This window comes from Mastigoproctus giganteus, chromosome 8, assembly GCF_048544385.1.
Source record: "Mastigoproctus giganteus isolate SK-2022 chromosome 8, ASM4854438v1, whole genome shotgun sequence".
Classification (NCBI taxonomy): Eukaryota; Metazoa; Arthropoda; class Arachnida; order Uropygi; family Thelyphonidae; genus Mastigoproctus; species Mastigoproctus giganteus.
Window position 1 is genome coordinate 176917671 of NC_143582.1, and position 23474 is coordinate 176941144.

General features: G+C 40.8%; 1 protein-coding gene across 5 annotated transcripts in view; it reads right to left on the bottom strand.

Annotated features, from left to right (window-relative positions):
• Positions 1-3573, bottom strand: part of in (inturned planar cell polarity protein) — a 349766-nt gene extending 346193 nt beyond the window's left edge. For all 5 annotated transcript variants that reach the window (XM_090379923.1, XM_090379921.1, XM_090379922.1 and 2 more), the window contains exon 1: positions 3308-3573. In XM_090379923.1, coding sequence (XP_090236049.1) covers positions 3308-3441 — 134 coding nt within the window. In that variant the 5' untranslated portion in view covers positions 3442-3573. The remainder of the gene's footprint in view (positions 1-3307) is intronic.
• Positions 3574-23474: the final 19901 nt, after the last annotated feature.

Below are 23474 nucleotides of genomic sequence, written 5' to 3' on the forward strand. Positions count from 1 at the left end.
TTATATTATAATGTTTAAATTTATTTTTGTATTAAAATTTTTAGTTCTTGTGAGCATTCTTATGCAGCAAACTGGGATAGGTGACACAAAGCCTTACGGGTATGTATCCGAAAATGGGAAGGTTCTTACTTACTGTTACTAGTCCAGTAGAGGTTGTAGTTTAGAAAGGGGAAACTACCTACCTTCAAATCCACCCCTTTCTAAACTACAACCGCTACTGGACTAGGAAGTAAGAACCTTCCCATTTTCGGATACATACCCTTAGGGCTTTGTGTCACTATCCCAGTTTGCTGCATAGAACGCTCACAAGAACTAAAAATTTTAACACAAAAATAAATTTAAACATTATAATATAATTAATATAACTATACTTAAATTAAGGAATAGCAAAACTGGTATAGGGACAACAGAAACGGATATGTATAAGGCATTCCATCAGATGGGCCATCGATCCGCTCAAAGCCCCCGACGAAGTAGGGGATTGATGACCATGCGATGGAATGTATAAATTAAATTGCATTGTAATTTAGAATTTAGTATATTTATATGCATAATCATTAATTTTGATAAGATGTTAGATGCAGGTAATGAAAATTCATCAGGAAATTGTAATGAAAGTTCCTTACCATTAGGTAATAAGCTACATAAATATAATATGTTTTAGGCCCTACAGAATTAAGATAGCCTTTATGGACTAACCTGATCACCTGATCCATAAGCATACTAATACCTATAGTCAAACACCATTAATCGGAAACATTCCACAATAAGTTGAACATATAGATAATTATATGCATACATATATTTACAAATAAATATACATATACATATATATATATGTATATATATATATATTATTAGTATGCATAATCGGTTAGATTTTAGCATATAGTTTAATGAATACTTTTGTGCAACGTTAATGCCATTGTAAGTATGCCAATTAGGCATTATGCATGCCTGTATATGTATGTGTGTGTGTGCTTTTCTTTTAATGGTGTTTTGACATATAAGTATTATTGTGCATACAAATCTGGTAAGCAAGTTAGCCCAACAAGGTTACCTTAATTCAGCATGGCCTATACATATTAATTTTAAGAAGTATATAACTATATGATAATGAATTTTTCATTACACTTTACTGATGAATTTTCATTACCTTCAGCTAAAATTATATAAACTAATGGTTATGTTTATGTCAATACTAATTTTAAATAACAATACATTTACATATATTATAATATTATAATGTAGAACATTCCATCCCCTACTTCTTCGGGGGCTTTGAGTGGATTGACAGCCCATCTGATGTAATGTCTCATACCCCCATTTCTGTTGTCCCTGTACCAGTTTTGCCATATTAATTTAACCTTTCAAATTTACATTTTAAATTTAATATATTTCATTTACTTAATTTTTTAAATCAGTTTAAATTTTTATACTCGTATTCTACAGCAAACTGTGATAGGGAACACAAAGCCCAACGTGTAAGTATCCGATATTGTGAAGGCTCTTACCTACTGCTACTGTCCGGAGGAAGTTTTAGATTAGAAAGAAGCTATTTCCCGCCTTCTAATTGTTATATAGGTAGCGAAGCTTTATACTGGGTCGTGATGGTGCATTAGCCTCAGGCCCCGAATTCCTATGCTAATGTCTGCTCTGGGGGGGGATGTTTCTTTGGTTGTTGGGTGGTTGATTTTGTGTTAATTCCATTTGAAATATGCCAACAATGGAATTTAAGTTTGTCTTATTAAAAATTGTATTTATATTGGTATTTACATTTGCTTTTACCTTTGTATTTAAATACTTTTTTTTTTTTTATACTGTTATTTGTACATTTGTTTCTGCCTTACCTCAAACAGATGTACAAATAACAATATAAAAAAAAAAAAAGTATGTAAATACAAAGGTAAAAGCAAATGTAAATACCAATATAAATACAATTTGATAAGACAAACTTAAATTCCATTGTTGGCATATTTCAAATGGAATTAACACAAAATCAACCACCCAACAAACAAAGAAACATCCCCACCCCTAGAGCAGAAATTAGCATAGGAATTCAGGGCCTGAGGCTAATGCACCATCACGACACAGTATAAAGAAAATGCGACTGCATATAAAGCTTCGCTACCTATATAACAATTAGAAGGCGGGAAATAACTTCTTTCTAATCTGAAACTTCCTTAGGACTGTAGCAGTAGGTAAGAGCCTTCACAATATCGGATACTTGCACATTGGGCTTTGTGTCCCCTATCACAGTTTGCTGTAGAGTACGATTATAAAAATTTTAAATAATTTAAAAAATTAAGTAAATGAAATTTATTAAATTTAAAATTTAAAATGTAAATTTTAAAGTTAAATTAATATGGCAAAACTGGTATAGGGACAACAGAAAGGGGTAGGTATGAGACATTACATCAGATGGGCTGTCAATCCACTCAAAGCCCCAGAAGAAGTAGGGGATCAACGGCCACGTGATGGAATGTTGTTTGTTATTTGGTTTTTAGAAGCATTAGCAACTAAGGCCATATTGCTCCGGGAAATGTGGTGGTCATTCCCTGACCTTTCCGCATCCTCCGTATTTGGTGGTGACGGGCTCGAACCCCGGTCTAATCAAGAAGCGTGTGCTACACAGCTACTGCTCCTTCCCACCTGGCTACGGAGGCACCGATGGAATGTTCTACATTATAATATATGTGAATGTATTGTTATTTAAAATTAGTATTGACATAAACATAACCATTAGTTTTAATATAATTTTAGCTGAAGATAATGAAAATTTATCAGTAAATGGTAATGAAAAATTCATTATGATATAGTTATATACTTCTTAAAATTAATATGTATAGGCCATGCTGAATTAAGATAACCTTGTTGGGCTAACTTGATTACCAGATTTGTATGCACAATAATACTTATATGTCAAAACACCATTAAAAGAAAAGCACGCACGCACACACACACATATATATTCCATATCATTATTTCCATATACCGTACTGCTATGTACGGTCATTATAGGAAATTGGTGAAATAATGAGCACTTCAAAATGCGTGGAGTGTAATCGACTTTAATTTCTTAAAGAATTACAGATTATTCTCAAAATCTTGGTGAGAATAATCTGAAATTCTTTAAGAAATTGAAAGCTGATTACACTCTTATGCAGGCTGCAATGCTCATTATTTCAACAATTTCCATTTCTTGGTATTTCTGCAACAATGTCGCTAAAAGAATATTTAAGATCCAGATACGGTCATTAAACTGAGTTTGAAAAAAAACTTCTGCTGATGGTTTTGTGATACATACTCATCTGTTATGGAGGCAGACGAAAAATCATCACTATAAGCATCTGCTTCACTGTCACTACCATCTCTCAGAAATCCTCGATTAATATGGCTTGATTTTTCTATTCCACCCGTGACAGTACCAGCATGAGCCATAATTTTCTTTATTTTCGGTCACACCTAGTGAATGCAGATATTTGGACTTCGTTACCTGAATTCATTTTCTTCTTCCAACTGGGAAGACACGGCATCATAAAATCAGAGTTCATACACTGACAACCACACTCATTATTGAATAAACAGAAAGTAAACAAAGCGACGCTATTGCGCCGTCTACAACTAAAGCAAGAATAAGTTTTTCACGGTGGAAAAACAGTATTAAAACGAATTTCACCTTGGGGTATCATTATAAGCCATGTGGTGCAAGGAAGCCTAAAACATTTGCTGCATCAGGGGAAAAAAAAAAAAATTCTGAGTTGCCCTGAGAGAGAGAAGGAAATCATCAAGAAAGAGAAGAATGATGATATCCAGATCAGGACCCTGGGTGTGCCAAGCCCATACTCACCAGATGTGAGCCCCCCTGTTTGTTGTTTGGTTTTTAGGAGCATTAGCAACTAAGGCCATATTGCTCCGGGATATACGGTGGTCATTCCTTGACCTTTCCGTATCCTCCGTATTTGGTGGTGACGGGCTCGAACCCAGTCTAATCAAGAAGCGTGTGCTACGCACTGCTGCTCCTTCCCACCTGGCTACGGAGGCGCCTGTGTGTGTGAGCCCCTGGGGATGTGAACATCATTAAGCAATTATGCTATTATTATAGAGAAATGCATGCGATGCATAAAAATTATCAGGTGGTACAGAAGCCCATGGTAGATATAAACTAGATTCTAATCAAGGAAGTTATGCTAGTTAATACAGATTACGAAGAAGTCTTTGCTGCTTTTCTTAGCATTCTGGCGAAGAATGCTAAGAAAAGCAGCAAAGACTTCTTTACTTATGTTAACAGTAGAAGGAGTCTAATTACAGTGGTCCACTTGATGTTGATCGTTTAACTCTTTATGGTTCTGCTTCTGTTGCTCTCAACATGAATAGGTATTTTGCATCTACATTCACACATGTGGAGTCCTTTGGGGAAAGGAAACTAACAGGGAGAAAAATGATTTTGGGATAATAAAAAAAAAAAGAACGGTGCCTATAATGGATGGAATCTATCCAATTATAATAACGGACGTAAGCAAATCTTTAGCTATAAATATGAAAGCATTTTTGGATTCAGAGGAGGTTCTAGGGATTGGATATGTGCAGATGTATCACCAATTCATAAAGAAGGAATTCAAAAGGTCACATGAATAATTTACAGATCTATTAGTTTTACTTCTGTTCAAGGGAAAATAATAGTGTCACTGGTTAAAGAATTAATGCAGTACCATCTGGACAGGAATGCTTAGTTGGTTGGTTGTTTTAGGATTTTATGGCGCATTAGCGTCTAAGGCTATAATGCGCCAGGACAGGAATGCAATTATATTGCAGTCACTGCATGGATTTGTTAAGGAAATCTTGTTTGACCTATCTCATATTCGAGATGCCAAGTGTCCTACCTACTTAAAGGCCAAAAGCACATACCAACTTCGAATCAATTATGGGGACAAGGCTTAAACAATACAACTATGGAGTGCTCGAAATATACCAGCTAAACGCACAGAGGGCCAGAACAGTGGCTGCGCAGGTCCGTATTAAGGCGGACGATGAAAACGCGGATGAAATTCTGCTTCAAGAACCATATACACATATGAAACAGGTAAGGGGATACCCCCCTGACCTACGACGTGATCCACACTGATGAAGATACACCCTGGGCAGCTGTTGTTATCCGCAATCCAAACATAACTGAGACTCGTATTCCACAATTATGTACTAGCTGGGCAGTGTGCGCCCATATTGTCACCTCTATCGGCAATCTCCACTTGATCGCACTCTACCGCAGGCCAGGGGAGGACACCGAACAATCTACAAGATACCTCCAGGCTGTCCAAGACATCCTTTCAGGACAAAAGATAATAGTGGGAGCGGATGTTAACTGCCGCTCGCCAGCCTGGCACAGCACAACCCAAAACTGGCAAGGCACCTCAAACGGCCAGCAACTGGAAGTCTATTTGTCACACACCTACACAGTGCAGACCCAACCTTCTGAAATACGCTATCGGAAGCTACAACGACATCACACTAACTACAAGAAACATAGCAGAGCATGTCTCAAACTGGGAAGTCCAAAGCGCCTGGACCACATCTGTCTCATCATCGCACTATAACATACCAAACTGACAGAACCATGACGAGGAGACCTACCAGGCTAAAGAGGAGGCTAAAGATGAACAGATTTTCAATAGAAAAAGCAAATAGGCAGCTGTTCCAGGAGCAAATCATAGCTCAAGCAAATGAACTAGGGATGAAAATCCTGACTGGCAGGGAAACTCAGACATCCTACAAAGAAAAATAATCCAAATAATTACAACAGCGGCAGAAGCAGCAATGAGAAGAAAAACCCCAGCGTCGGGTGTGAAGCCCTGGTGGATTTTGGAGCTCCAGGGGCTGAAGAGAGAAGTCTAAGCAAAAAGGAAAGAGCTCCAATGGGTGCGGAGGTGGAGTATCTGCGCCAGCACTATAGAGAAGCCAGGAACGGATACACTGACAGAATAAAAAAAATAAGAGGGCATCTTGGGGATGACTAGTCTCCATGTCAGAGAACCACAATCAAACTCCCCAGGGGAGAGGTTCAAACGCAACTAAGACGCCACACGGTACAGGATCAGGTCATCTGCAAACAGTCAAGTGTTTGCAGATGACCTCATCCTCACCGTCGAGGCGAACTCAAGCGCCGGTTTGGAAATCCAGGAAATCAGGGTACTGGAAAAGCTACTGGAATGGACGAAGCTGCACTCATTGACAATTTCGCCGACAAAGACGGGCTCAATCCTATTAAAAGGGACACTAGACACTAGTCGGCCACCACAGATTAAAATTGAGGGTGCAACCATCAAGCTTAGCACGCAAGTGAAGTACCATGGAATCATATTAGACTCAAACTTATCCTCCAAGCGACATCTCCTCTACCGGATGGATAAACTCAGAAAATACACGGCCATGATTGCAAGAATCACATAGAAAAGACTGGGGACTAAAAGGAAGAACTCTCTGACACTCTACTACAAAGCGATTTTTATCTGGGCAATAACCTACGGCACGCCATTATGGTTTACCAAGGCAGTGACAGCCGTTAAGAAAAGAATTCTTAACACCAGCCAGAGAAATATTCTACTAACTATAACTCGTGCCTGCTGTACGGTGAGCATCCATGCCCTACAGACCCTGGCAGGCATGCTTCCCCTTGATCTAGAGGTGGTGCGTTGTGGGCTAATGTACATTCTCTCTAGAGGAACCCAAACGACCTTCATAGGTTACATAACAAATCCGGCGAATAATCGGAAACAGGAAAAAACGCGGCTGGTGCTGCACCTGCGGCAGGCATGGCAAGAGAGATGGTCCAACTCCTGTCAAGGAGAAATCCCAAGAAAATTCATATCTCAAGTCAGCAGACTCTACATGGTGCCACAAATGCCAAGCTAAATAATATGAAAATTGTAGACAACCCAAATTGTGGATGCGGTGTGTTAGAGACTTGGCAACACATAATGCATAAATGTGAATATTAAGAGGATCTACGAAGCATGCTGATAACCAAGACTGCATACCTTCCTCGTAATCGGGAACACCTTTTACTGGACACGGAAGAAGAATACAAAGCGTTCAGTAAGTTTGCGCAGGATCTTTTCGCAAGGAAGAGGACATTGATTGCACTGCACAAAACGCAGGAGATTAACAAAGAAGACCATAGACCCACACCAAATGAACAAGAAAAGAGCAGCAAGGAACCTAAGTAAGGGAATGGTGCCTCTATCAACAAATCCTTACTGACTGAACACCAAAAATGACACCTAAACTTGACGCTACTAAATAAAAAAAGCAATGAACAAAGAGGAGGATGCCTATGGCGACATGACACTGATGATGGATATGCCTCAAATCAGTCTCATGTCTGATTGACCAGAACTGACTACCCATAATGCGCCATGTAGTAGTACAAGATTCCCTACAAAAACCGAAACTAGCAAATGGAAGAACTGGAAATACAACTGAAGTATGACAAATACCAACTAATGGAACGAGCAGCTAGTCCCCCAGTCGGAGTGCTAAGAAAACCCACATCCTGAATGTGACCTGCCATCTGGCGATCTAAACCGGGTGCCCTAACCTGGTTTCTTTAAATCCCCATCCTCTGGCAGGGGGAAGTGGACGATTCCCATCTCCTCCCCTCCTTTAGGTGATATGGCCTATTGGCAACCCTAACCGCACTCCCTTGTGCAGATCTGTTTTTTTTTTCCTATTTCCTGGGAAGGAGAGTTTTTTCTCTTCTCCCCTCCTTGCCGCCCAATATTTTCACTCTGGTAGGGCATGGGCATGCCCCACCAGAGTGAAACCTTCCTGTCCGACCCCTCTTATTCCTATTTCACTCCCCCACTTTTTCTTATACAGCGACTGCCCCACATGTCCAAATTTAAATCACATCAAAATTTGCACGACCTTTTAGGCTCTTTAGAAATAGTTCTTTCAGACCTTAAATGCAGTTGTATCGAAATAAATCGCGAGCGCTCCAAACTTTATTTTAGGTCCTAGGCACCGAAATCCCAGGAAAGTAAGTAGCAGGACCTGCCAGAGTATAATTAATTTCTTGGTACACCCGGCCGACATCCCCGTCACGAGGTATGGTAACGCCAGGTCCCACTAGCGGGCCCGGCGCCCAACAGGCCAGATGAACAATGGGCACAACAAACTCCTACATACTACATGAACCATACATTATTTTTAAACCTCTGGCATACACAGGGTACTGTCACTCGATACACAGAACATACGCGGAGATGGAAGAAATCCCCGGAGCCGTCTCACCCTCATCATACCTATACCTGACCAATCTCATTGAATACAATGAAGCAGTAACAAAGGATGTAAAAATAATTTCAATATCATATACTTGGATTCCAAGAAAGCATTTAACACTATTGCACATAAATAGTGCTATACAAATTGCAGCAGTGTGCATTAAGGGCAAGTTATCTGGATAAAGGGATGGCTGAGTGGAAGAAGACAGAGTCGCTATTAATGGACACTGCACGATGTATTAACGCTATTAGAAAAGTCTCTATCTTTCGGTGCTGGGCGCATTGTTGTTTTCTGTATACTGTATTTATTAATGATATTGTTGTAGGTATTTTAGGCTTAATGTCTAAGTTTGTAAATGACACAAAGGTTGGCAGGATGGTTAATGATAGCATTCACGGTAAGTTGCTGCAACAAGATCTAGCAAAATTAGGCAGATGGGCTAAGAAATGGCAGTTGAAGTTTAATATTAACAAAGTATTGCACATGAAAATAAGAAATCCCAGATTAGTATATGCACTGTGTGGTACTACACTGGGGGTAGTGAAAAACAAAAAGAGCTGGGGTGTTTTTTTGCAAAATGCAGTCAAATATGAAGTTCTCTGAGCACTGCAGACTGCTAAAACAGCTCATGGGCTTTTGTCAGTAACAAGGTGATTTTCCAATTGGAAGAAGCAACGGTTAGTCTGCATCTTGTATATGCATTCAGTTCTCGAAGGCCTCATTTTAAACAGGATGAACATCTGCTGGCCAAGTGCAGGAAACTGTTTGTTTGTTTGTTGTTTTAGGAGCATTAGCAACTAAGGCCATATTGCTCCGGGAATATGTGGTGGTCATTCCCTGACCTTTCCGCATCCTCCGTATTTGGTGGTGACGGGTTCGAACCCCGGTCTAATCAAGTAGCGTGTGCTACGCAGTGTTGCTCCTTCCCACCTGGCTACGGAGGCGCCATTGCAGGAAACGGCGGCGAGATTTTTTGAATGGAACGAAAGGATGGTATTGCCAAGAAAGGCTTCAGTTCTGTAAATTGCAGCCTCTGGAGACTAGTTACCTGCGAGGCCATCTGATTGAAATGTTTAAGGCTTTAAGGATTGGAATGAGCAAGCTGAATGCAAATGGCATTCTTCTTCTTGCTCAGACTATGCAAGAACGAAAAATAAATTCAAACTGAGGAAGAATAGCTGTACAGAAGTTTATCTTCAATTAGTGGGCGGTCGATTGTTGGAACAAACAATTGTTGTGGAGGTGGTAGTTTGAATAAATTCAAAGAACCAGACAAATTATTGAAAGGGATAGAAGTAATGTGGGAAAGTAAGTTGTTTTGGTTGATGCTTTATGAGCTTGCTTTCTTGCATCATTTGCCACTTTTGCCCTATAAGTATTATCCTCATTTGTGAGTATTTTTGCTGATATTTCCTTTCAAAATATTAATATGCCAGTGCACCAACTACGAAACTTCAGGAAAAAAAAATGCGATATTCAGTAACCTACCAATAGTATTCCGACATCATTATGTTTGAAAAATAATACAAGTTTCAGTGATTAATCAGGCCAAATTGACTATATTAATCTGTCTTGAAATACCTTGGACCAGTGCCTTGTAGCAGGCAGAAAACATCAGTGCAAATTTTTCTTTCTGTCATGAGCAGTTCAAGAGAGGGGCTGAATGGGTGTGCTGCTAATTTGTTAACAAGGGGCTCACCCTAGAAGAAATTCAGTAAAGGTTCATCCCTAGTTAAAACAGTCTCTTAAATTTATCAAACTTTTTTTAACTAGGGGTGCCCCTCTGTGTTACCAGGCAATATTAGGTTTTAGATGACTCTCATCAAACGGTGCATTACCACCACTTTACTTATTGGAGGCTTGAATAGATGGAACCCATGTTTAGACTCCAGAGCTAAGTTCCGATCAACCCTTTACACATCTCTTCCATCATTCAGTATGACTGGTGATTTTTGAGGTTATGATGAACATTATGGCGAGATCCAATCTTCCTTACATTTCGAGGGTACAGCTCTAAAACGGTGTTTTCAGGCCGGCCGCTAGTTAGTACAGCAGACCGAACCTATTGGTAACTCTTTAGGATGATTCCAGATCAGCTAGTGTATAATCGTGCTACCTCTACTATGTCATATAGTGACTGGAGGGAGTCCGAATAGTATGTAAGCGGCGGGGGGGGGGCTTTGACGAGGCCCCGTTATGTCAAGGATTTCGATATATTCTTACCATGTGTACACCATATCCAAAAATTTCATTCCTTCATACGGCATGTACCCCTACTTTTTCTTACAATGAATACACCATGAATTGTCAAACTTATAAAGTAAGCTTATCTGCAAAAAGATCTAAACCTCCCAAACACTTTCTAGTTCGTTTCACAAATATACGTGGTCTCAATTCTAATTTCAACGATGTCCACTTCCACTTACAGTCTGCCAAACTCCATGTACTTTTTTCTGACAGAATCTCAGTTGTCGGTTGATTCAACCACTGCTCATCTCAGTTGCCCAAATCGCTGTATGATTCCTTTCGCCTCAAGGACTTATGCATATGTCCTGTCCGATATTCTCTGTCAGAGACTTGGTAATTTGGAATCTCCTCTTTTCGATCTGCTCTGGCTTAAAATCTCTCTACTTCATTGTGAAAATTCATCTGTTGTCTTCACCGTTCTCCCAACTTTATTAATCACTTTTTAGACTTCTCTTAGGAAAGTTGGACTTCTCCAGTCCAACTTTCCTAACAAGTGAGGTAATTTTTCTTCGTGATTTTTAGTGTTCACAACTCCAGCTGGCTTCCGTTTTCTAGTCACACTGACCCAGCTGGTCGTGATGCTGAGGCTTTTCCTATTACTAATGACCTTGCACATATTGTTCATTTACCTACAAGAATACCGGACAATCCTAACCATACAGCCAACACGCTTAATCTTTTCTCACAAACAACCCTTCTAAGTACACGGTAGAAGTGAGTGGTTCTTTAGGCACTTCAGATCACAACTTGGTGATTGTCTCTTCTCAAATGGAGCCTTTATCTCATAGCTATTCCCAACCTCGTGTTGTTTGGCATTGCAAGAATGCAAAATGGGATGACCTGCGAGATTTTTTTCTTCTTTTCCTTGGTCGGATTACCGCTTCAAAACTTCTGATGTCAACATCAAGAATGGTCAGAAAAATGGCAGCTGTGCTTTAATCCAACAAAGTGTAAGGTATTACACCTGGGAAACAGTAATCCCAAAAAAACTTATTCACTTGGTGGAGTTCAACTAAACCCAGTACTGGAGGAAAGGGACTTGGGTGTTACGATACGGTCAGACATGAAATTCTCTGAGCATTGTAAACAGGTTGCAAGGAAGGCCCATGGTGTCCTATCGATGATCTATCGAACTTTTTCAAGTAGAGATAAGGACGTGATAATCCCATTATATAAGGCTTATGTTAGACCACACTTGGAATACTGTGTTCAAGTATGGAGACCGCACCTAAAGAAAGACATCGAGCTTCTTGAAAGGGTGCAAAGAAGGGTAACTCGCCTGGTGAGATCGGCAAAAGGGCGTCCTTATGAAGAAAGACTTTCGAATATGTGGGTTGCAGAGTTTGGAAACTAGACACCTTAGAGGAGATTTGATTGAGGTGTTTAAGGCTCTGAGAGGCATCAGTAAAATGAATGAGGACAAAATTTTCAAGATTATAAATAATGCTAGAACTAGGGGACATAAATTCAAGTTACGGGGGGAAATGTTTAGATTGGACTGCAGGAAGTTTTATTTTAGCCAGCGAGTTATAAATTACTGGAATAAGTTGCCTTCATGGGTGGTAGAGGCCGAGAGTTTGGGGAAATTCAAAGGTCATCTGGATAGTACTTTCGGGTAAGGGAAGCACATAGGATGATAGGTTTAATTTCCTTTTTATTTATACTTTATTTTATTATTTTTTTATTTATTAATTATTATTATTTAGTTATTTATTTTGTTTATTTATTTTTTTTTTTGTTTTTATCATTGCTTTGTTCGGATTTTTTTTTTTTGGCTGGTGCAGCATAAGCCATAGGCTTTCTTGCACCATGCGGCCGTTACTAATACTAACATTTGCTCAGATCGTGTCAGTGAAATTATTCTTGTAGGAATGGAATTCTTTATTCCACACTCCACTTTAAAATCTCGTCCTTTATCTAAACCTCGGTTTTCCAATAAATGTGCTAAGGCTGTTCAAGGGAAGAACGTTGCATATCGTAATTGGCTTGTTTCCAATTCTTCAGTTTCATTTTCTAGCTAAACCAAAGCTCGCAACAATTGTAAAGCCGTTATTAATCTAGATTTTGAACAGGCTAAGAGTAGAAAACTTGCTTCTTGCCCTAATGGTAGCCGAGCATTCTGGTCTCTTGCCAAAGTTATTGGCCGCAACTTTTGCCCATCTCTGCCCCCACCTCTGATTAAACCAGATGGTTATGTTGTCACTTCAACCAAGGAAAAAGTTGACCTGATAGCATCCCATTTTTTTTCGAATTCATGTATTAATGATCTTGGTAAAACACCTCCAACCATTCCCAACATTCTCCATTCAATGCCTCCTGTCGTCTTCCGTCAAAAGTATGCCAGAACGATTTTAACGAATCTTGATGCTAAGAAAGCTCCAGGTACTGATGGTATTTCTCCACTTGTTCTCAAAACCTGTGCTCCTGAACTTTCTCCTGTTCTTTTCCACCTTTTTTCACTTTCTTCCAAAGGTGTTTTTCCTTCTGCTTGGAAATTTGCTCATATCCAGCCAGTTCCGATGACAAATCCCTCCCATCCAATTATCGTCCCAATGTGAATTATTTCTACTCTTTCTAAAGTAATGGAGAAATCAATTAAATGCCAACTCTTAAACTACCTAGAAACCTTCCGTCTGATGTACGATCGCCAGTATGGATTCCGTCAGTGGCGATCCACTGGTGATATTCTGGCTTATGTTATCCATTTATCGACAAATTCAATGGAAAGTTAGGTGAAACACATGCACTTGCTCTTCACATCCCAAAGGCTTTCGTTCGTGTTTGGCATCAAGATCTTCTAAACAAGCTTCCATCTTATGGTTTGCCAACTGTTTTTTTGTAATTGTTTATCGTTTTCTCTCTGATCACTCACTGAGGATGATGATATGTGGCTCTTTGTCCTCTGACTTCTACACTAATGCTGGTGTCCCCCAAGGATCAGTTCTTTCCCCCATTCTTTTTCTATTGTATATTAATGACCTTCTTCCATTGACTGGAAATCCTAGCTACAGTTTTGCCAATGATAGCACATTGCATTCCACTTTCCATTTGGAGAAAACTTGTCCTTCTCAATCTGCTACAACCTCTCGAATATCCGTTAACAATTCCTTAAATGCCGATCTCCAGGTAATTCTTCAGTGGGAAAAATATAACTTAGTTGATTTCAATCCTTCTAAAACTCAGTCTTGTCTTATATCTCGCAAAAAGGATTCTTCTGCTCTTATGATTATCTTTGGTGTAACTCCGATTTCTATGGAAAATGATATATCTCTTTTGTGGATTACCCTGACTTTTAATCTCTCCTGGCATTAGCACATTAGAAACATTGCTTCCTTTACGTCTAAAAACTGGAATTTCTCTTTCACTCTTGGCGTTACTTTTTTTCCAAACAGCTGTTCACTCTCTATAAATCGTAAATCCGCCCTACTGTTCCCCCATCTGGGGCGGTGGCCCCAATACCTCTCTCAGGCTTCTAGATTCCATTCAGAAGTGGACAGTTAGGTTAATTTATGACTCCTCTCTGTCTCAGAGATTGTTCGTCATGGGTTGCTTTACAAATAGCCAAAAGAAGAGCAGTTACCTGCGCAGGTTTCACCACTGACCCATCAAATAATAGAAATGCTGAAAAGAAGAGACTTAATGAACATCTAACAGACACTTGGCAAGAAAAATGGCAGACCTCAACTAAAGGTGCTGTCACCAAAAGATTCCTCCCGGATGTTAGGGCCTCCTACCCCCCCTCACACCTGTCTGGTTTTCATTGTAACTCTATGCTACCTACCTCCTCACTGGACATGGCTCCTTCCAGAAAAAAAACTACATGACTTCAGAATTTCAGACTCACCCCGCTGTCACTGTGGAGAGGATCAGACATGAGAGCACCTTGCCCACAGCTGTGAAATCTACGAGGACTTCAGGATCCTAATAACGAACTACACTCTTACTACCAAAATCAAGAACACCTCACCCTACAGAATGAAGAAACTTACCGAGTCCTGACTCAATTTGCAATGGACCTATTTACCAGGCAGAAAGCGCAACCACCACCTTAATATCCGAATCAATAGGTCATAACAACCATGACTGCCAATTGTTGCTGTGCATCATTTAGCCATGGATGCTAACGCCTTGGACTTGACCAACAAACCATCCGGAGTACAGAACCCAACTTGATCCCTCACATCTGAAGTAGTCAACTGGTCTCCCCACTTGGTTGGGACAATACTAGCAGTGCAATCAAAGACAGGGTCCACACATACCTTGACAAATTCCTCATCATTGGTTCCTGGACCAACTTCTCCCGACCAGACGTGACACATCTCATCAAGAAGAGACCTACCATCGATCCCTGTACTTGACCATCATATCTTGGACTCCCAGTTTTGACCACCCCACTATTCGTTATAATGGACCACTGGACCAGCCTTCAGTCTTGATGCGACACAGACTCACCAAATGGAGTCCCAATGACGACACCTGGACTAGACCTTCCTGTACATGACCCATCCACCATAGCAGCACTCACACTGCTGGATTTCCACCAAGTTGTCAGCTCCAACTGACTGGCCGTACTAGCCGTACCTACCTTGCACTTGCGGGGTATCTCTCTCTGTTTTTTTTTCGGCTTCTTTCTTGTTTCCTACCTTCCGTCCTTTGCCCCCCCCCTATTTTTCTCTTACACAATAATGTTGGTTTTTTTTGTGTGGGGAGGTGGTTTTTCGTCCACCCGCCACTCCACTCTTCTCTCTGGTGAGGTACTGGGCAGGCCACACTGTCATCAGGGGCCCTCTTCCCTCTTGGCCCCTTTCTTCTGTTTCCTACCCTCCAGTCTTCTGCCTTCCTCCCTTACTCTTTTTTTTTTTTTTTTTTTTTTTTTTTTTTTTAATATGTGTGTGCATATATATATATATATATATATATATATATATACACCCCACAGGTCTAAATCTAAATACATCAAAATTATTGCCCAACCTATCTGGCCCTAGAACAAGTTATCAGCGAACAACCCTACGCGCTGTTAAAATTACAACCGTTGCTCAAGAAACAGCGATCATCTCATTCTCAAATCTGGTCCTAGCGACTGAAATCCCAGGAAAGTAGGTGACAGGACCCGCCAGAGTACTCCAACATCAGTGGTGCACCCGGTCAGCCTCGCCGTGGCACGGTGTGGTAACGTCGGGTTCCACTAGGGGGGGGGGGGTCGGCGGCTAATAGACCGGAGGAACAAAGGGCACAACACAATATACAGCACATGACCCCCACACACAGATCAAATCTCTGGCCCCGATACAATGTACACCCGCGGAGATCGGAGAAATCCTAGGAGCCGTTAGACAGTAACATACCTTACCTTACTCTCTGTCTCATAGATGTACTGTTTCTGCTGCATGCCTTTTCTACAGATACTTCCATGGGCACTGTTCTGAATTGGCTTCTATAATTTTCGCCCTCTCTTTCAAAACAGTCCGAACAAGTGCCGCTACCAGCCAACATCCATTTTCTGTCCAACTTCAAATTCACAGAACCAACTTTTCATCTTCTCGTTTATTCATTCAACTGCCGTTTTCTGGAACAACCTTTCTTCACCCGTATTTACGTATTTCCTGAAAATTAGTCTACCTAGGTTCAAGTCTAATGTCAACAAATATCTTCTTTCGTCTTCTCAACCTCCACAACCCAAGCACAGTACTAATTACTATAAATTCTAATAGCTCTCGTGTTTGGGGTTTTCATAATTGGAAAAAAAAAAGAAGAAGAAGAATCCAGAGGGTCGTCAGAGTCATTTAAGTGAGCGTGTAGTTCTGTTGCTCCCCAAGCTGTCACCATTAGTGACAGTTTGAGTTATTATTATTATTTTATTATTATTCAATTTATTGCATATGCTTCAGTCCCTGGACAGCCTTCAGCTAGGAGTGTGCCTATACACATCTGTACATTATAACTTATGCAGCAAACATAGAAGTTGTACATACATTATGCATACATAAACATTAACCTCATGGGCTCACATCTGGTGAGTATGAGCTAGGCACAGCCAGTGTCCTGAGCTGTGCCATCATTCTCTTTTTTGGTGATTCCTTGCTACCCCCCCCCCCCCCCTCTCTCTCTCTCTCTCTCTCTCTCTCTCTCTCTCTCTCTCTCTCTCTCCCTCTCTCTCTCTCTCTCTCTCTCTCTCCCAGGAATTTTTTTTTGGCTGGTGCAACATATGCCTCAGGCTTCCTTGTACCATATGGCTAATAATAATAATAATAATAAGTTTCTATAATATAATGCAACAAATAACATCTGATGCCAGCAAATATAGCACATACACATATATACAGTGACAGAGGAAAGGTTAGAGACATATAAATACATATATCGTAATATATACAAATAACACATATACATACAAGCAAATAATATTTTAAAACAAATTAATTCTTCTCTGTAGAGGAGCAAAGTAGTATTCAACGGAGATTCCATTCTGAAGGAGATAATCAGGAAACTTCTACAGTTGTAATTGGTGGTACATGTCATGTATCTTATGAGATCTGTAAGCTTTCTCATCACCGAACTCGTGGGGATCAATGTTCAGGGTGTTGTACGTTTAGAGGATGGGAGACGGAAAAAATCTAAGCATTATTAAATTCTGTAATAAGCTTCTTAGGGGAATCAACGCGTCATTGCAAAGGACGCGTTGGAGAGTCAAGACGATCGGTAAGGAGCTGACAAAAGCTGCGCCAATTTCCTGCAATGAGCAACTGATTCCAAGGGGTGCAACCAAGGTTTGCACACATTATAGAACGCGAGATGGTGAAAGGATGGTCATTAAGACGGTTCAACCACCTTAAACTCCAGTACTCGATACCCATGAATTTTTTATGTTAGTTAGGGAAGCAGAGGACCAGATTGTCGAAGCATACCTGGGAATCAGAACAAGACATGTTTGTATGTAGTGAGTGGCAAGTTTGTGGTTGTTTACTCCAGTAGGTTCCTGTCTTATTGCTTATATTACTTAGTGTTGGCGAAGTGCTGTTGGAAGGTAAGGCCTTCATCCCAGGAATCCCAGGTAAGGCCTTCATCCCTTGATCGGGTGTCACGCGAGACCTTTTGGACCTAAATACCATTAATGTAGATCCTTGAAGGTAGGGGCAACCAAATGCCACAGCACGCCCCTACCTATGCAGACGCGCTGAGGACCGATAAACAGCCCACTGAGACAACCAGACAAGTTCCAAAGAAGAAACCACCAACTAAGCAACCACACATAGTGGTACTTCGCCCGCTTGACACAAGCGTTAACCAGTTTAGTGAAGGGGTAAAACCCAAATTATGACCAGTTTGTGAGAAGAATTTAAAACAACCAGAATTAAGACAATACGTAAGACAAGGAATATAGGTTCATCATCCTTCTATCATCCTCAACTTTTTTTAATTCTGATGAAGGCTACCATATAGCCGAAAGCTCATATATTTCTTCTTTATTTGTACGCTCTGTGTATACTGTAATAAATTCTTAATGAATCCAGAGCGCGTAGGCCTGTTTCGTTAAGGAATATAGGTGTTGTTATTGAGACGGAGTCCAAGGAGGAGGCTGAGAGGATCAAACAAAATCCAATGATCCCCACGCTCGGCCTAGCAGCTGAGCCCCCTAAAGCCAGAGGACCCTCCATAATAATCTTCGACCTGGACAGGGATTTTACTGAAGAACAACTCATTCAGGAGATATATAAACGCAACCTCCTAAACTACCTACCCAACCAAAATAGTCAGAAACGCAAAACACCAAAATTCTCAACTAAGTCCAAAACTCGAAACTCCTACAACTGGGTTGTTGAACTGGCACCAAGCACATGGCAGTTTCTTAATATGCAGTCAAGAATTTACATCAAGTGGGGCAGCCACCGCTTTAGTGAGTTCGTGGCTGTACCTAAGTGCTTTAAATGTTGCAGATTTGGGCACGCATCCCACACCTGTGGTCAGGCTGTCTCCACGTGTGGTCACTGCTCAGACAAAAAAAGGGCACATTTATAACACCCGCCCAAACAAAGCTCAGCAGCCCGTCTGTGTGAACTGAAAAAGCCTGAAGATGGACAGTGTCCACTCAATCCGGGACAACAAGTGCCCAGTTTATCAAAACGGTCAGGAGTTACTACCAAACAAGAACCGATTATGGCTCCACACCCTAAAGGATTCAATGCAACTGTGATCAAAATCTTCCAAGTCAATGCACAGTAGGAACGAGTTGTGCCTGACCAAGTTCGGCTAAAAGCGGATGAAGAAAACTGGGATCTCACTATACTTCAGGAACCATATACCCACATGCGCCGGGTCTGGGGGTATCCATTAAGACATAAAATTATTCAGTTCGACGATGACACTCCATGGGCTGCTATTGCAGTCCGAAATCCAAACCTCATGGCAACCAAGATTACACAACTCCATACGGCCTGAGCAGTGTGTGCCCACATTATCAGTCCCATTGGAAACTTCTATGCGATCTCCATGTACTGCAGCCCGGGGGAGGACATTGATCCAGCCATCAGATACCTAGAATCTGTCCTGCAAATACTCCAGAATGAGAAGATCGTCGTGGGGACCGATGTCATCTGTCGTCCCCAGCTTGGCACAGCTCCACACCAGATAGACGAGGAACAAGAAATGGTCAGCAGCTGGAAGAGTTCCTTTCCAACTGTCCATTTTCAATATTCAACCGTCCGAATAACCTCCCAATATTCTGTAACACCCTGTGCGAGGCAACGGTGACATTTCGCTCTCGACCAGATCCTTCTCTGGCAACATTACAGATTGGGTGGACCACATCGAACCACCGAGTAATCACATACCAACTGAACAGAAACCTCGCCCAGCAGTGCCCACCCAAACAGATAATACACAAATATTCAGTCCAGAAAACGAACTGGGAGCTCTTTAAGGCTCGGCTGACGGTGGACGCAACAACATTTACACGGGATGACTGCTCTCAAAGGGACCCAGATGAGCTCCAGCAGGAAATCACAAAGATTATCACAAATGCGGCTGACAAAGCAATAAGCAAAAAGAATCCAATGCCTGGCGCAGTCCCTTGGTGGTGTCAGGACTTGGCCCGTCTACGACGAGAAACAATTTCAAAACGTAAGGCTTTCCAACGGGCGCGGCGTTCCTGGCCTGCGCATGAGGTTGAAGTCCTAAGAAACCTATACAGAGAGGACTGCAACAGATACACCGCAAAGATAAGAGAATGCAAAAAACGCTCCTGTGAAACACTAGTGTCTACTACTGGTAATGACTACCGCTGGGGGGGGAGGTGTACAAAGTTACCACCAATAAGCTGTTTTAGCGGCACGTGGAGGACCAACATCATATTAGGTAGATGGGCATAATGTTTTGGCTAATCGGTGTATTTCATACACAAAAGAATATTAAATGACCTTCCCGAACCGAGTGGTTAAGGGAAAGAGTGCAGTAACACACGCTCTTTGAATGGACCGTGGTTCAAGCCTGCATAACTGTTAAATACGATTATATAATGTTAAATTATAATCATGATTATGTTAAATAATGATTGTATTCATAATTCATAAGGTCTGACCTAGCTGAGTGGTCAGGAAAGAGAATTCAGTAGCACAAGTGGTTCAAACGAGTGACTGCTAAATACGATTAACGATTGTATTCATGATTTATTGTAAACTCCTCTGACCTGGAGGTCGTGCCGGAGTATAAATAAGAACATTTAAATAGCGTTTATATCGTTCTTATATCAATGCAATAAATAAAGAACAATAACAGCTGAGTTTACTTGCTTATTAGATTGTCATCGTCTTAATTAATTCTTTGTACATCGTAATTGAGCGTGCACCTATAAAGCGCTAAAAGTAAATTTAAAAAATGGTTTAGTTACTTATTGTTTGAGTAGGTGCATTTTCATCCTTATATCTCCCCACAACCTGATTGCACACCGCTATGTTCTTTCAAGTTGCTTGAAATGACCAGGAGCTTCAGAAGAAGACGCACCTGGCTAATAAACATAAAAAGTAAAATAAAATTACTTCTATTATGGCTTTCTGAAGTTCACGAAAGGTCTTTGATTTTTTTTTTTTTCCCCGGCAACTGCAGATTCCACACGACGCCAACAGTTCTCTATAGAATTTAGGTCCGGGCTGTTTCCTGGCCAACTAAGAGTTGTAATGGACCGTTCTTCCAACCATTTTTCACCTGTAACAAACGTCGAACCTCTAATGCAGAAATGAAACTAAAGTAACTACAGAAGTGCCTACTTACACTTTTCGCCCGATGACAAGGAGCAGAGTCGTCCTGAAAGATGCAGTTACTTGGCAGGTTGAAATGGTCTCTAATGGTTGGCAGCAATTTGCCTTCCAATATAGCCAGATATTCATTGGCATTTACGGAACCTTTTATAAATTGCAGGTGACCTACTCCGCGATACGAAATGCACCCCCATATCATTTGGCTGGTAGGGAATTTCACCGTAAACACCATACAGTCTGGATGGTATTTTTCACCACTTCTACGGCAAATCGTTTGTCTTCCATCAGAGCCATGCAGGTTGAATTTCTTCTCATCCGAGAAAATAACTGACTTCCACTGGTCGGGGAGACCCATTTGACATGCTCCTTAGACCAAATTAATCGTGCCCTTTTCATTTTTTGTGTGAGGAGGGGCTTCTTCTTAGGATGACGGGCTACAAGTCTATTTTTGAAGAGGCGTCTTCTGACTGTTACTTCACTTGCTACCACTCCTGTATGTTCTGCCCATTCTCTTTTCAGCTCAGACGAAGACGCTCTACGGTTCAACACGCGGTCCTGTTTTGGCGTAGAGACTCGTTTGCGTCCGGTTCCTTTTGTTCCTATCAGCAGAACCAGTATTCTTGAGTTTGGAAAGAAATCTACTCACTGTAGACTGATTACAAGACACTCTATAAGCAATATGACAGGAAGAACGTCCTTCCTCGCGTGAAGCAACAATAGCAGTCTTTGTTCGTGGCGTCAACTGCACCTAACTCACTATCCTGACACAAGCAAGGAATGACTGCAACTCTTGCAGAGCGTGCTTATATAGCTGAAAGTAACAGCTGATGCGATCTGTAAGAAATATTGCCATATACTTACATTATTCGGACGACAATTACAATTTTAAGGGGTGATGCACTTTCTTTGAACACTACTGTATGTACGAGTGGTTTCCGCACCAAGTAAGCATATTCGTATTTCAATAGTGTATGTTTCAGAGAGCGAGTGGTAAACAAGTTTTGTGTGCATTAATGTAAATCGTGAACTATGTTTAAGTTAGAAAATAAAAATCTACAATTTCTTAATTGTGTTCTTTTGTGCCCGTACCTCAACCGTACATAAAATACCGTATGTCGCGTTCTTGACAAAATACGCCTGATAGCTTTTGCTACATTTGCGAAGTGGTATTATTATGGCAGCGGAGGCCACTATCACAACTTGTGAGAAAAGCCCATGAACTTTATTTTGGATGTAAGGTAGGAGATCAAGATAAAGTATGGGCTCCAAACATTTCCTGTAGCTCATGTTCAAGGACATTAACAGGCTGGCTTAGAGCTAGAAATAATAACTCGATGCCTTTTGCTGTTCCGGTGATATGGCAGAAACCTCGAGACCAATCAACGATTGTTACTTTTACATGACCAATATTTCTGGTTTTTCTAGGAAATTCGCGCATAAAAGTAGAGTATCCCAACATACCTTCTGCTCTGAGGCCGGTTCCTCACGATGATACAATGCCAAAGCCACCACAAACTTATGGACTTGATTCCGATGCAGGATCGGAAAAGGAGTCTCCAGAACAAGTACAGATTCGGACGTTTCAATTCTTGCTACTGCAAAGCCGCATTTAATCACCCAGGCAGAATTGAACGATTTGGTCAGAGATTTGGACCTCTCCAAAACCAAGGCTCAATTACTAGGATATCCCAGCTTAAGCAGTGGAATCTTCTTGAAAAGGGTGTCAAGATGTCTTTTTATAGGGAGAGGCAATCTAACATAACGTCCTATCAGTCCATTGATGGTGCTTTGATTTATTGTAACAATATCCAGGAATTAATGAAAGAGTTAAATCTCGAGCACGTCCTCAAACAGTGGAAGCTTTTCATCGATTCATCCAAGGTCAGTTTGAAAGCAATTTTACTCTATAATTGAAATAAGTATCCATCTATATATCATTGGCCCATGCAATGCACATGAAGGAAACTTACGAGAATCTACAGGATCTTTTGCAAAAAAAATATGCTATTAAGGATACAAACAGAATATCTGTGCGAACCTAAACTGGTAGTTTTGCTGACTGGGTTGCAAGGTGGATACCCTAAATGCTGTTGCTTTTTATGCGAGTGGGACAGCCGGCGAAGAATTGCCACTACAGGGTAAAAAAATAAATAAACAGCCAGATCGTTCAGAAACTACAGAGGCCAGAAAAATGTAGCCCAACCTCATTTGATGGATAAGTCAAAAATCTATTCACCTGTATTGCACATCAAGCGAGGTTTGATAAAAAGTATTTGTGAAAGCGAAGGGAAAAAAAGGAGAAGGATTTTCCTGTTCGGGGCAAAAGTTTCCTCGAATTAGTGATGCCAAGATAAGAGGGAATTTTTGTGGATTCTCAAATCAAACTGCTATTCCAAGATGAAAAATTCACTAAAAATTAAATGCTACAGAAATAAGAGCCTGGAAGGCATTCGAAAACGTCTGCCGGAACTTTTTAGGTAATGATAAATCACAAAATTACACTGAAATTATGGATGAGCTAATTTTAGCGTGCAGGGAGTTGGGTTGCAACATGTCGTTACAGCTTCATTTCCTACATTCCCATTTCGACCTTTTTTCTGAAAACTTGGGCGCGATCTCCGATGAACGCGGTGATAGGTTTCACCAAGGTATTTCTCAAATGGAAAAAGATACCAGGGGAAAATGGAGTCC